Source organism: Barbus barbus (genome assembly GCF_936440315.1).
Source record: "Barbus barbus genome assembly, chromosome: 5".
Lineage (NCBI taxonomy): Eukaryota > Metazoa > Chordata > Actinopteri > Cypriniformes > Cyprinidae > Barbus > Barbus barbus.
Genome location: NC_136733.1, coordinates 5,365,231 through 5,381,931, shown reverse-complemented (window position 1 = coordinate 5,381,931; position 16,701 = coordinate 5,365,231). Strand labels below are relative to the sequence as shown.

The 16,701-nt window shown below is 33.3% G+C and overlaps 1 protein-coding gene across 1 annotated transcript in view; it reads left to right on the top strand.

Moving 5' to 3' along the window:
- ksr2 (kinase suppressor of ras 2) overlaps positions 1-16,701 on the top strand; it is a gene marked incomplete at its 3' end in the record, with an annotated part of 101,618 nt that overhangs the window by 57,806 nt on the left and 27,111 nt on the right. Inside the window, exons 7-11 of the mRNA XM_079417085.1 lie at positions 8,166-8,235; positions 9,357-9,440; positions 12,453-12,538; positions 14,065-14,174; positions 16,218-16,386. Coding sequence (XP_079273211.1) covers positions 8,166-8,235; positions 9,357-9,440; positions 12,453-12,538; positions 14,065-14,174; positions 16,218-16,386 — 519 coding nt within the window. The remainder of the gene's footprint in view (positions 1-8,165; positions 8,236-9,356; positions 9,441-12,452; positions 12,539-14,064; positions 14,175-16,217; positions 16,387-16,701) is intronic.

Below are 16,701 nucleotides of genomic sequence, written 5' to 3'. Positions count from 1 at the left end.
AGATAGATAAACAAAAAACAACATGCATTAAGTAGAAGGAAATGGTACTGTCAAAATATATGTGTTTTTAATTGTGATTTGTGCTAACGCATCACACGTTTCCTTTGCTCTCAATTTAATTTTATTACTTTCTAGAAAGTTTGAGGACTCTTTAGTCATTTACATATGTCATAAATAGTGTGTGTCAGCTTCTAGCATTAGAACTAATTTAAACTACTGTTCAATTTCTTGGCTGCGACAGTTTATCCTCATGACACAAAGACACAGTGCAGCACTTTTATAACATCATTTATCAGGCTGTCAGTCAAATCCACAGAATTGTTTAAGAGCAGGTCAATAGCAGGTGTTAATGTACTAAACTTCACTCATATTTCCCTATTGAAAAAAGCCTCTCAGCTGAAATCTTATCAAACTAAATCTAATAATGGTGCTTTGTAGTGCTCTGGAATCGCTATGTTAGTCATTGTTTTACAAACCCTTTTGTTTAGTCTGTCTGTTTGTAAGATGCCTATGGTATTATTTATATCATGTGATTGGTCAGTCGTGACAATTGGCCAACTGTTGCTTCATCTGGCATGAACAAAATCTAGTTTTTCTTGTCATGTCTAAATTTGATAGTTAATTGAGCGATTGACTCAACATGGTGGTTTTTAATGACTGCGTGTTGGTTTAAAAAGGAAAAATGAGAAACATATCAATGTTTTTCTGCAAATTAGACATCTGCCTCTGGTAGTTTTGGTATATTTAGCAATATTTGTGCTGTTGTTTGTTTTTTAGGTGCACCAATTAAACACACATTCACCTGCTCTGTAGTGATGCTGGTTTGTATTCACATGCAAGTAAGTAGGTATGTTTGTGTGCCTGCGGATAAAACATCCACCTGCTGTGAGACGATGTGAGTTTGTCAGGTAAACTTTTAAGTCAAGTCTAATGAAAGACTGCTCCATTTCTCTCTGTTTCTTCATAGGATGAAAGGTTTTGATTTACATTTAAGTAGCATGCCTTGGTATAGAAATATGCTAATCATTCTATATTTGATACAGTCCTTGTACGTTGCTGCCGCCACAGTACTTTTTTTTTTTTGGATGGATGCTGAAGTCTTTTGTCAGTTGTTGGATCATTTTTCAGTTGGCTTTAGTTTAATCCTTACAAATGTATTTGATTATTATAGTAAATAAGATTAGTTTCTGTTTTTTGGTTATGATTTGCATAATCTCTTTTAAAACTTTGAGCCGTAACCATAGAAACAGACAAGCAAGGGTTTTGTACAAAAAAAAATATCACTGCAGTGTTATGTAGTTTATGCTGCTTGTTTAGAACATTTCTTTTTACATATTAATATTACTCGCTTTAATTATTTTTAAATAATTTGTATAATTTTTCATCAAAATGCATTTATTTATCTTGACATCAGTATTATTTTAGTATATATTTTAGACCCCCCCCACATGATTGTAAAGCGCTTTGGGTGTACAGCAATACACAATAAAGCGCTATATAAATGCATCATTCATTCATTCATTCATATATATATATATATATATACACAGTGCCTTGCGAAAGTATTCATACCCCTTCATTTTTTTCACGTTTTATGTTACTGTTTTAAATTACTTTTTTTCCACATCAATCTACACTCCATACACTATAATGGTAAAGCAAAAAAAACATCTTTTTAACATCTTTGCAAATGTATTGAAAATAAAAAACTTGATTCCATTGCATAAGTACTCATACCCTTATCTGGGACAGTTGGAATTTAGCTCAGGAGCATTAATATTGCTTGTAGGTGTTACTAGACTTTGAGTGAAGGTAACCTGTGGCAAATTCAATTGAATGGGTATGATTTGGAATGGCACACACATCTTAATAAAAGGTCCAACAGCTAATAATGCATATCAGAGTAAAAAACAAGCCCTGGAGTCAAAAGAACAGTCTGTAGAGCTCAGAAACATTTTTTTTTCAAGCCACACATCTGGGGAAGAGTTCAGAAAAAAATTCTGCTTCATTGAAGGGTCACAGAAGCATGTAGTTTCTGTTACCCTTAATGGAAGAAGTTTGAAACAACCAGGATTCTTCTTAGAGCTGGCCTCCTGGCCAAACAGAGCAATTGATGGAGAAGGGCTTTGGTTAGAGTGGTGACAAAGAACCTGATGGTCACTCTAGTTGAGCTCCATTATCATATATGCAGATAGGAGAAATCTACAGAAGGACACACACCACTGCAACACTCCATCGATCTGGGCTTTATGGCAGTGTGGCAAGATTCAATCCTCTCTTCAGCGTAGACACATGAAAACACACTTAGAATTTGCAAAAAAAGCACCTAAAGGACCCTCAGACTGCGAGAAATAATATTATCTGGTCTGATGAACCTCAATTCCAAGCATCATGTTTGAAGGAAAGCAGGCACTGCTCATCACATGCTGAGTACCATCCCAAAAGTAAAGTGTGCTGGTAGCAGCCTCATGCTGTGGAGCTGTTTTTCAGCGGCAGGGACTGAGGGACTCGTCAGAGTAGAAGAAAAGCTCAGTGCACCAAAATATAGATATAGCCTTAATGAAAACCCAGTCAAGAGCATTCAGAACTTCAGACGGGCAGTAGGTTTACCTTCCAATAGGACAATGGACCTAAACACAGCAAGATTGGCTTATAGAGAACTCTGTGAATGTCCTTGAGTGGCCCAGCCAGAGCCTGAGCTTGAACCCAATCAAATATTTCTGGAGAAACCTGAAAATGTGCGTCTGCCCGCATCCAACCTGACAGAGCTTGAGAGGTGAAGAAGTGAGGAGAAGAATAGCAGATAATTGCCAAATGCTGATGAGCAAAGCTTGTCGCAACAAACAAAAAAGACTTGAGGCTGTAAAGGTGCTTCAGCTAAATATTTAGTTAAGGGTATAAACACTTATGCAATGTACTTATTTCAGTTTTTTTATTTGTAATTAATTTACAAAGTTGTGAGAATTCTGTTTTTGCTTTGTCAATATGGTGTATGGAGTGTAGACTGATGTAGAAAACTAATGTAGAGAACAAATTTTTGAACCAGTTAACATAAGGCAGCAACTTAACAAAACATGAAAAAAAAGAAGGGGTATGAATACTTTCGCAAGGCACTATATATATATATATATATATATATATATATATATATATATATATATATATATATATATATATATATATATATATATATATACACAGTGCCCTCCAAAAGTATTGGAACAGTAAGGCCAATTCCTTTATTTTTGCTGTAGACTGTAAACATTTAGGTTTGACATCAAAAGATGAATATGAGCTGAGCGATTAACATTTCAGATTTTATTTACAGGTATTTTCATCTGGATCTGATACACAACTTAGAAGATAGCACCTTTTGTTTGAACCCACCCATTTTTCATGTTACCAAAAGTATTGGAACATGTGTGTTTTGTTGCCCTGGTGTGTCCTATTAATTGATTATTCAAACAATAAATAGCACTGAATGTCTGCGCTCAGTTTCAGAGCCATGCAGACTGCATTTATAGTTAGTTAGACGTGTAACCAACATGAAAACCAGAGAGGTGTCTATGGCTGAAAAACGAGCAATTGTGAAGCTGAGAGAAGATGAAAAATCAATCAAACCATTGCACAAACACTGGCAATAGCAAGTACAACCATTTGGAATCTCCTGAGGAAGAAAGAAACCATTGGGTAGATCAAGGAAAACATCTGCAGTTGATGACAGAAACATTGTGACAGCTGTAAAGAAAGACCCTAAAACAACTGTTAGTGACATCAGCAACAACCTCCAGAGGGCAGGAGTGAAGGTATCACAATCTACTGTTCGCAGAAGACTTCATGAACAAAAGTACAGAGGCTACACCAGAAGATGCAAACCACTCATTAGCAAAAAATTCTGGGACAAGGTTTTATGGACTGATTTTTTGGACCAAAGTGATGGAAAGGCTAAAGTTTGGAGAAAGAAAGGATCTGCTCATGATCCCAAACATACAAGCTCATCTGAAACACAGAGTACACAGGTGTACATTATAGTACACATTACACAGTAGTGTGATGGCTTGGGCTTTCATCGCTTCTTTTGGGACAGGCTCATTAATCTTCATTAATGATGTAACACATGATGGCAGCAGCAAAATTAACTCAGAAGTCTACATAAATATTTTGTCTGTCAATTTACAGAAAGATGCAACCAAACTGATTGGGAGATCCTTCATCATGCAGCATGATAATGACCCAAAACATAGTGCCAAAACAACAAAGGAGTTCATCAGGGGCAAGAAGTGGAAGCTTTTAGACTGGCCAAGTCAATCTCCACACTTAAACCCTGTAGAGTATGCATTTTACCTGCTAAAGAAGAGACTGAAGAGAGTAACCCCCCAAAACTGAAAGAGGCTGCGGTGAAAGCCTGGAAAAGCATCACAAAAGAAGAATGCAAAAGTTTGGTGATGTCAGTGGGTCACAGGCTTGATGCAGTTATTGAAAGCAAAGGATTTGCAACTAAATATTAAGTCTTTTTCACTTTAATCTATGTTAATTCTATCTGTTCCAATACTTTTGGTAACATGAAAAATGGGTGGGTTCAAACAAAAGGTGCTATCTTCTAAGTTGTTTTTCAGATCCAGATGAAAATATCTGTAAATAAAAGCTAAAATGTTAAGCTCTCATCTCATATTCATCTGTTGATGTCAAACCCAAATGTTTTCAGTCTACAGCAAAAATAAAGGAATTGGCCTTACTGTTCCAATACTTTTGGAGGGCACTGTATATATATATATATATATATATATATATATATATATATATATATATATATATATATATATAAATAAAAATAAATATTTAGGTGCATCTAAATTAGAATATCGTAAAAAAGTTCATTTTTTATTGTAACTTATTTCAAAAAGTGAAACTTTCATATATTCTAGATTCATTACATGTAAAGTAAAACATTTCAAAAGTTTTTTGTTTTAATTTTGATGATTATAGCTTATAGCTCATGAAAGTCAACAATCCAGTATCTCAAAATATTAGAATATTTCCTAAGATCAATCAAAAAAAGGATTTGCAAAACAGAAAAGTTCAAGTTCTTTAAAGTACATTAATTTATGCACTCAATACCTGGTCGGGGCTCCTTTAGCACAAACGCAGCATCAGTGAGGAATGGCATGGAAGCGATCAGCCTGTGGCACTGCTGAGGGACTATTGAGCATTCAGTTCTTCTTTATTGTTGGATCGACTGTTTTTCATCTTTCTCTTGAAAATATCCCATATATGGGGTTCAGGTCAGGCATGTTGGTTGGCCAATCAAGCACAGTAATATCACTTGGAAGTGGTTTTGGCACTGTGGACAAGTGCTAAAGTCCTGTTGGAAAAGGAAATCAGCATCTCCATAAAGCTTGTCAGCAGATGGAAGCATAAAGTGCTCCAAAATCTCCAGGTAGAGATGGCTGCATTGATTTTGGACTTGATAAAACACAATGGACCAACACCAGCAGACGTCACGGCACCCCAAATCATCACTGACTTCAAGCAGCTTGGATTCTGTGCCTCTCCAGTCTTACTCCAGACCTTGATTTTCAAACAAAATGGAAAATTTACTTTTATCTGAAAAGAGGTCTTTGGACCACTGAGCAAGAGTTCAGTTCTTTTTCTCTGTATCCCAGGTAAGATGCTTCTAACATTGTTTCTGGTTCAGAAGTGGCTTGGTAGCCCTTTTCCTGAAGATGTCTGAGCGTGGTGACTCTTGATGCACTGACTCCAGCTTCAATCCACTCCTTGTGAAGCTCTCCCGAGTGTTTGAATCAGCTTTGCTTGACAGTATTCTCAAGCTTGCAGTTATCCCTGTTGCTTGTGCACCTTTTCCTATCCAATTTCTTAATTCCGGTCAACTTTGCATTTAATATGCTTTGATACAGCACTCTGTGAACAGCCCGCCCTTTCAGTAATGACCTTCTGTGACTTACCCTTTTTATGGAGGGTGTCAATGATTGTCTTCTGGACCATTGCCAAGTCAGAAGTCTTCCCCATTATTGTGTACATTCATATAAGTGGATAATTCCAGCTGCAATGAAAAGATAACTGTGTACGCACATTTGTACATTAGTGAAAAAAGTATTTGAAGGATAGAAGTACAGTCTGTTTAATAAATTGTGCTCAGGCTATATCTAATTTTCACAGCACGTGAGTTTTTTGAGCATTGTACATTTGTGGAAAAGTATGAATGATTGACACCCATGTGCACAAAAGTACGACATATTGAACAGTTTGTGCTTGTTTTTATTCATGGCAAATTAAATATGGTATTTCCCAAGTGTGGTAATGATAACATTTGAGGAAAATAACAGTAATCCAGTGTTTTAAAGGTACAGCCTCCAGCAATTCTTCGCAATTCTCGCAATGTCTTCGCAATTGATCTGAATTGAATTCTGACTTTTTTCTCAGAATTGCGAGTTCATATCTTGCAATTCTCAAAAAAAGTGTGAATTGTAAGATATAAACTCAGAATTGTGAGGAACAATATCTGAATTTTGAGATAAAAAGTCACAATTACCTTTTTTATCATTAATTTATTTTATCCTATGGTAGAATCAAGCTTCATATCAGAGTTTGCAGAATATGAAATTGAACAATGGATATTTTCAGACTTAAAGATTGAAAGTCTGCATGGGTCTGGGGCAAGAGTGAAATAAAATCTATATAGAAAAAGAATCTGAAAATTAGCTAAAGTTGAAGGCAAAAAGTTTTAATGTGTGCGTCACATAATAAAAAGTTTAAATTCGTCTGTAAGTTTTCATAAAAATCAACCCCTGGGCCATTAAAGCACACATAGTTGGAAAAACACACATATATTTAGGCTGTTTTTCCCTTTAAGATTACTCGTGATTCAGAAGAAGTCCAGCACCCCAGAACAAAGATCATATCAAATCTCTGATCTAATTTGGAACTCTGTGTTCATCCTGATCCACCTGAAAGAACCAGCTGAGCAGAGTGCTGAGGTCACAATAGAGACACACTCACATCCATATTTGATATAAGTATCAAGCAATGCACACTGACAGAGGCAGTCATCAGGAATCTCAAGTGATACATACAGATTTTCATACAGTATTTTATGCTTTTAGAATAAAGCAGAGCAGATTATTGTGAGTGTGTGTGTGTGTGTGTGTGCGCGTGCATGTGTGCTTGTCCTCATATCTCGTAATCATAAACAAATGGAGTATAATTGAGCGTGGACAATCTGTTGAATGGCCTTTTGAACTAACAGTGCTGTGGGAAGCAAATGCGATTATTGTCTTACAAGTCTCCATTTAGGTTTTATCAGATCCTGTCCATTTGAATGATGACAGAAGACATCAAATTTTAATTCTTCAACTTCTATTTAATGAATCCTTTTAAGCATTGAATTATTTATGTATTAAATGTAGTGTTTTTTCTAATACGAATTATAATGAAGTCACTACCATTCAAAATTTGTGGTCGGTAAGTTTAAAAAAAAAAGTTTTTGGAAGTCTCTCTTCTATTTGATTAAAAATACAGTAAGACAGTAATATTGTAAAAGTATTACAATTCGAAATAACTCTTAACTATTTGAATATATTTTGAAATGTAATTAAAAAATCTCTAGAATGCTGATTTGATGCTCAAGAAACATTTCTTATTATTATCAGTGCTGAAAACAGTTGTGTTGCAAATTATTTTTATGGAAACAGTGATGCATTTTTTTTCAGGAATAGAAGAAACACTATTTATTTCAAATATAAATCTTTTGAAAATATCTTGTATAAAAGTCTTTACTGTCACCTTTGATCTATTTAATGCATTCTTAAAATAAAAATAATAATATTAATTTCTTTAAAAAAAAATCTGACCCCAACGCTAGTGTAAATATATTACAATATTTAAATATTTATATTTAAAACAATTTATTAAAAATGTTTTATTGTATAGAAAACCTCTTAACTGTGGTAAAATCATATGTATGTCTTCTTGTAACTTGTTGCTTTTTTACAACCGCTTTATAGCTCATCCAGGAATTATAATACTTCTTTTATCCTCTTAATGAAAGTGATTTGAAGGTTTATAATAGTTATTTGGTGTTTTAATTCTTTGTTTACAAGCGTTAATCCTGTTTTCCTTTGTCTGACCAAATCACCATTCTGTTCCAGATACTCTGTCTGTTCCTCGCTGGTCGCCTCAAATACCTCGCAGAGACTTCGGCAACTCCATAAAACACAGGTAAGTTTTGTGCAGATGTGAATGTGTGGTAGTGGTTACAAAATATCAAGCCAATTAACTCGTTTGGTTGTGCAACTCCAGTCACGCCTGCTCAAATCTGATGACACGATTACCCCAAATACCACCAATCCCAAGTCAAACAAAGAGCCTGCGTTTGAATCTAGACCACGGAACACTGTGCTTTTGTGATCAAAGTTATAAGGGTTTTTAATGAGAGCTGAGTGTAGCTTAGCCATCAAAACATATATGTAAAGTTCACCAAGGCTAAAAAATGTCCTGGCACTTCAGATGTGGAAATCAACATCTACATGTCATCATAGATGGACAACTGCCAGTTTCAAAATGCAAGCAGATAAACAGATCCAAAAAATTGAAACGCTCATATCAACGTCAAACTGGCTGCGGTGATGTGAGCTGCGTACTAAAGCCAGCCTCCTCTTTTATGAGAGTATGGCTTCAATCTTATGAAGACACTTTGACACTGTCAGAGCCCATTAGTCATATTCTATTAACTGTCAGCTTCTGTTCATATCAGAAAAATAGATTGGCAAATGCACAGTGACCCCTCAGAGGAACTCTATTGCAGGAGATTTGAATGGCTCTTTTATTGTGGAGAATGGCAAATGTGACTACATGTAAACAAAAAGCAATAGCGATAGAAGAAATGAAGAATACTGAGAGCACCTTCCGTGCAATTCTGCTGAACAATAGCCAATGCATCCATACGGCCTTTATCCTCTCGTGTATTTGTCAAGTGCGGAAGCGCAGTTGAGTGCAAAGGAGAGATACTCGGTTACAATTAAATTACTCTAAATTGAGAATTACTGCCAAAGTGCCTATCTTTGGGCATACGCTGCACATATCTGTCTCTCGATGAAAAGGTTACTTGGCAAGCGTGATCGCTGTTGTGACACATTCGCTCTTTCATCTGAAGAGTTTAGGAGTGGTTGTCAAAAGGTCAGAACCATCTGCTGATAGTTTGACAGCGAAGCAAAACAAACCCATATGGCCTCATGCATTTTAAAAATGGATGAAATTAGTCTTGAAATGAGTTTTTTTTCTGAGAAAATGTCTCAAAAAGGCTCAGTAATGAATCATGCCACTTATTTGTGCTTGTGCAGGTTTTCCACAAAGTATTGGATGTCGCAGACATGTATCGTGTGCGGGAAAGGAATGCTGTTCGGCTTAAAATGCAAAAACTGCAAGTAAGTGCTAAAATTTACATATACGGAAGCCCATTTCTGCCACATAACAAAACAAATCCTGCTTTTCCAAATTATAAGTATGACAAGATGTTGTTTCTATTATAACAAAAAGTTGAAATAATAATATATTATGAATAATATATAATATCATGAAAAAAACAGTCATGATAGAAAGTTGAAATAATTATGAAGTCAGAATTATGAGATAAAAAGTTGATATTATGACAATTATGACAAAGGTTGAAATGATTATGTAGTCATAATTATGAGATAAAACACTGAAATTATTATTATTATTTATTATTATTATTATTTAGTCATTTAGCAGATGCTTTTATCCAAAGCGACTTACAAATGAGGACAACAGAAGCAATCAATTGTAGTATTAAAACAACTAAAAACAGCTAAAACTTTATAAATACTACCTATACACATTTTAAAAATAAAGAAATTAAATAAAAATGACAAATGCATACAACATGCATACATCAAAACTTAACATTTAAATGTAAAACAAAAAAATAAAGCTAAAAACAATTCAAAATATTAAAGAACAAAAGGTATGAGTATAATTATGATTCTAACATAACACTAAGCCAAACACCAAAAAACAACAACTATATATATGTATATGTACAACCACACACACATACATACATACATACATACATACATAAATATATACACACACATTTATGAATTCAATATATATATATATCATTTCATTTCCATTTAATTTGTTGAAGTATTAAAATAACTCAAATTAAATAAAATAAAACTTAATAAAAGACCTATACAGACATAATAAATTCAGACATTAACTCAAATTAAAATAGATAACAAATACAAATCACGACAGTATAGTTTATCAGTAATCCTAAGAAATAACACTGCCTAACACACATGCTAAAAACAACAACTTAATTACACATAGTAAGAAATGGTTATAAAAACTGAAACAGAAGTGAAATAAGTAGTAGAAAAGAGGAGAAATAAAAAGTGATATCCTTTGCCGGTGTCCCAGCCCGGTGGAGTCGATGGTCTTTACACTCTTCGGTCTTCACACAAGGAGGCCTTCACATGACCGCTGCCGCGATAAACTAAGCTTTTTTATACCCATCTAACAAAATACTAATTTAATTTAGCTGAACACACTTTCCTTACTTTTCCACAACAAATGTCCAAGTAAGCGCAGACACTGACAAGATACGCGAGACAGAACGAGACCAAACTATATAAGATACTAAGTCATAAATATGAGATAAAAATGTAAAATATTAAACTTTAAATAATTATTTAGTCATAATTATGAGATAAAAAGTTGAAATTGTAATATAAAACAATTATAACAAAAGGTTTAAATTATGACAAAAACAGTTATGATAAAAGGTTGAAATGATTATGTAGTCATAATTATGAGATAAAACGTTGAAATAATAAAATACTAAGTCATAATTATGAGATAAAATGTTGAAATAATAAAATACCAAGTCATAATTATGAGATAAACGTTGAAATAATAAAATACTAAGTCATAATTATGAGATAAAACGCTGAAATAATAAAATACTAAGTCATAATTATGAGATAAAACGCTGAAATAATAAAATACTAAGTCATAATTATGAGATAAAACGTTGAAATAATAAAATACTAAGTCATAATTATGAGATAAAACGTTGAAATAATAAAATACTAAGTCATAATTATGAGATAAAACATTGAAATAATAAAATACTAAGTCATAATTATGAGATAAAACGTTGAAATAATAAAATACTCAGTCATAATTATGAGATAAAACGTTGAAATAATAAAATACTAAGTCATAATTATGAGATAAAACGCTGAAATAATAAAATACTAAGTCATAATTATGAGATAAAACGCTGAAATAATAAAATACTAAGTCATAATTATGAGATAAAACATTGAAATAATAAAATACTAAGTCATAGTTATGAGATAAAACGCTGAAATAATAAAATACTAAGTCATAATTATGAGATAAAACGTTGAAATAATAAAATACCAAGTCATAATTATGAGATAAAATGTTGAAATAATAAAATACCAAGTCATAATTATGAGATAAAACGTTGAAATAATAAAATACTAAGTCATAATTATGAGATAAAACGTTGAAATAATAAAATACTAAGTCATAATTATGAGATAAAACGTTGAAATAATAAAATACTAAGTCATAATTATGAGATAATCAGGTTGAAACTATATGACGCTAATTCAAATAGGAAATTTATGACACAAAATTATGATATACTAAATTATCATTGTATAAACAGTTTAAATTGTGGCATAATGTTTACATTATGATATAAGAACAATTATGACAAAAAGTAAAATGATTAGAACAATGAGATACGTAATAATTATGACAGAAAATGCTTTTAATGCAAAATCATATAATAAATGTAATATATAATAATATATAAAAACAACTTTTAGCAATCCCTAGCTATCGTTGCGTTGAGTTTTGCATCAGCAAACAACACTTATGTTTTCTTAAAGATCAAAAGATGATAAAAAAGTTATTTTTGTAATTCTGTTACAGACTGAATCACAGCATGTAGAGTATAAATGGCAAATGTTAAATACACACTCCACTATCTATGATCATTTCTTTAACCATCTCTCTTATAACAACTCAAATCTCTAACATTTCAGCTTTGGAAAGATGTGATTTGATGTTTTTGTTTGCATCACAGCCTCTTTAGAATTCAGTGCTAGACACTTTGTGCCTGCAGTAGTGTCTGAACATTCAAATTGAGCATAATTATCATTATCATTCAAAGATTATTTAAATAAATTACCTGCCTAATAGTTTCCACTCTACCACCCTTGACTATGGCATCTTGTTACTAAGATACTTGCTGGCTTTTGACACCCTCAAAATAATGGCTGCATATTAAGTGTTTGTTTTGAATATTCATTGATTTGGTTTTACAAGAGCAAACTAATAAACATTTCTGTCATGCTTTCTTTTGTCAGATTGAAGTGCCACAACAAATGCACCAAAGAAGCACCGCCCTGTCATTTACTCATATACCACAGAGGAGGTAGGGACACGATCAGAGGTATTTCAACTTTAATGGTTTCTTTTTTTTTTTTTTTTACTCCATAAAACAAAAAAGTACTACACAAGGCAGGCCATTAATTATGGTTCAAATATAATTTCAGACACAGCAATGTTCTTATACACAGCATGTTTTCAACCTCATAATTCCTTTATATTCAGTTGGACATATTTAATTACACGCTTTATCTTTTTTAGAAAACACTGCGTTTTGAAAATTGGTTTCCAAACAAGAGAATGTGTTTAAAGGGAATCGAATGTAAAAAAAACTGTCATAGCTAGTGGCTTCACATCTGCTTTGCATTAATGTACTAAACAGTGTGTATTGTTCTTTGTTAAACATTATACTCTTCAGTCTGCACTCATCTTTTCCTTGCTCTCTTTTTCTGTTTTCACCACTTCATCTTTCCCTCATTTCTGATATTGCAGATCAAGGAACATCTCACGGTAAGGGAGCAGGTGTGTGCTCCTCAGTATTTCCAGGTTTGTGCTCCTCAGTATTTCCTACTTCATACCTTAAATTTGACCCTGGAATGGTTTCGTATGTCATATGAAAATAAATGTATACTACCATTCAAAAGTTTGGGGTTGGTAGGATTTTTAAATGAAGTCTCTTATTGTTATAATTTATTTTATTTTTTTTACCAAAGCTGCATTTATGTGATAAAATGCAATAAAAACAGTAATATTGTGAAATAATAGTACAATTTAAAATATCCATTTTCTATTCTAATGTATTTTAAAAATATACTGTAATTTAAGCTTGTGATGCAATGCTGCAATTTTCAGCATCATTACTCCAGTCTTCAGTGTCACATGATCCTTTAGAAATCATTCTAATATGCTGATTTGCTGAAGAAACATTTCCTGTTATTAATGTTGAAAACAGCTGTGCTTAACATTTTTTTTTAAATAATTTTTTCAAGACTGTGATGAATGGAAAGTTCAAAAGAACAGCATGTATTTGCAGTAGAAATCTTTTGTATCATTATAAAGTCACTTTTGAACAATTGAACAATTGTCTCACTGAACCCAATCTTTTGAGCTGTAGTATATGGTATATTACAAAAATGAGTATAAGATAGGAAAAATGTCAAGCCAATTTTGTTAGGCTGATTTAATGTGAAGCACTTTCAGAATTGTACAAACTATACAAACTTTAGGAAATGATATGTATTGAATTGTGATAAATTACTACTTACAAATTGAATTTAATGTGTCTTATTTTCAGGGTTCAATTTATTAGATCCTTAATATGAAATTATATGCTTTTATGCATATGAAATACACAAAGTATTTTTCTTTGCTGCAAAAAGCGAACAGTGATATTCTACACAAACTGGTCGTTGCTGTCGAATTTCCATGTGTCTTATACATGTGATATTTCTGATAGATACTGTACATAATACATGGTTTAGTAGCTCCTCCATTAAAATGTGACAAGACTTTTCAGAGTTTTTCTGTTACCGTGACAACTGCCTCCTGTTACCGTGGATACTATGCTGTTTCTCTCGCCCTCTGTCTCAGCTCGTCAGCTCGTCAGGACCGAGTCGGTACCATGTGACATAAACAACCCCCTCAGGTACTCAGACCTCCACATTAGCCAGACTCTGCCCAAGACCAACAAAATCAACAAGGTAAGATTAGTTACGTTCCATTTCATCTGAACAAACACAACTCAAACCTGTTACATCCCTCCATGGTCAACATTATTACAAAGCTATCTCGGGCAGATTGGCATTATAGGACCTTCCTGTAATCTTTAGAACAACTTGTTTGCTTTTACTTTTTATTCAAACAACTTGGCATGAAAAGCTATTTTTTGCAGACCAACATCAAGCAGCCTTCCGGTAATTTTTGGAACACATGTTTATTTGGAAACCAAGGCACGACCGGATGAGTGTGACATTTTTAACACACCATGTCAAGTCCACTTTTAAAAAAACGTGTCTGGGGGATCCTTGCATTCAATTCAATTCCATTGTGCTCCATCTAGATGTTTTTAAATGCAAGAACACGTCCTGTGTGTGTATGTGTGTGTGCGCGCACTTTATGATGACATCAACTCTGCTAGAACTTGTGTGAAGGGAACTGACTTCATACATCCACTAAAAATCACCTTCGGACCAGTTGGTTATATGTAACTAAAAAAGAGTGTGTTATAAAAAAAGAGTATGCTGCTACAGTGTGTTAGATATTTCATTTCTAATATATCTATCAAAGTTGTGAATTTGTGGAATAATTGTGACATGGAATTAATAATGTGTAGTTAACGTTAGGGTTATTATAGTTAACTAAAACTAAGACTGAAACTAAACTAAAACCATAAATTAAAAATCTTGTTACTTGAAATAAAAAAAATGTTCATTGAAATGAAATAAAATATAAAAACTAGCTAGTTGCAACATTTCTAACATGATGTGCTAAAATAATCAAATTAAAACTGACATAAAATATCATAATACTATATAGACATATACAAACAAAACAGCTAAAAATGCCGAAAACACAGAATAAAATGACTAAAACTTTAACCGAAGTGAAAATGGAAAATATAAAAATAAAAACTGATTCAAAATGTAACAATTTGGTCATACTAAAATATCAATGATTACTTTACAAATTTAAAAAACAAAGGTGGTAAATATGTAACTCAAAAATTAATCATTTGTCTAACTTGTAAAAATTGTATTTATGTATGAAAGTCTTTGATATTTTATCTTAAGTTATGTTTTTGGTTTCTTTTTTGTACAGATTGAACTTATTAGTGTAAGTGACAATTTAATAGAATTATAATGAAAAAATAGTAGATAAAATAAGCTAAGGCCTCAGTCTACACATTGTTTCTATTAATATTACATTATGGGAAATTGTGTATGAGAACTGAATAAAATAAAAAATAAAATCATGATGAATGCAACAACTTTTTAAGTGTGGATTAAGTGATATTTTTCCGCAACCATATGAACCGTAAAATAACTTTTTGTTTTGTGGTTCTTAAAACAATGTCATACCTGGGTTAACCTGACCTGGACTTGAACGTTAACTGAATTTAGAAATTGCCATTTTATTGCCTTGGCTTCTTAGACAAGTTTAAGGTTTCTATGCAACAAAACAGAAACAACATTTAATTTATGACAGCGGATAGAAAACGTTCATATCCTTATCATCTGACATTACAGCTTTAAAACTTGTGAGCTAATTGTTATTGTTCATCTCTTAATTTTTAAATGCAGTTGGTTTTATAATGTATTATATTTTATAACTTTTGTTTTTCCCAAAACCTCAGACTCAATTTGCCACACTTGAGCAGCAAAAATAGCAGTCAAAAAGCCTTTTAATGACTGGCAGAGCATAGAGTCGTGACATTTTTTTGGCTTTCTGTTGTCTTCTCAAATACATATGCCACTCAATCATGCTTTATGACAACACTGATGACTATTGATGTGCTCCTCTTTCTAACACGACGTTGGGCAGTTTTTCAAACGTAGCACGGCTGTCCAGTTTTCAGCCCATGGGAGATCAGGTTTACAGCCGCCACACCCCTGGTTTTTGATTAATCTTTAACCGACCATGAGAATGAAGCCAGGTTTACTGATGTCTGACCGCGCCGGTAATGAGCAGAGAGTAGGGAGTAGGGTTTTTGTGTGTTACCAAAAGTCTGTCTGTCTCTGTTTCAGGACCACATCCCTGTGCCGTATCAGCCCGACTCCAGCAGTAACCCCTCCTCCACTACCTCCTCCACCCCGTCGTCTCCTGCTCCCCCTCTGCCGCCCAGCGCAACGCCCCCATCTCCTCTGCACCCTTCCCCGCAGAGCGCCAGACAGCAAAAACAGTCCAACCTTACAGGTACCAATCCAAAACATATGCTTATACTGTGTTAGCAAACTGCAAATTTAGTATTATAGTGTATGTAACCTTTGTGATGTAAGAGCAACAGCATGATACTTTAGGTATAATTCAAATTATTATAGTGTTAATTGATGCAAGCGGGATACGGTGGATCATCACATCATATTGAAATCAAAAGAATATGAAAGAGTTGCTTAAAATGATATTTAGTATTAAACATACATAGTATTAAATGGTTAGTACAGTACATTTATGTATATCAGTTTTAATGAGTTAGCATAATCTACATTGCTGTTAGAAAGGCTTGTAGAA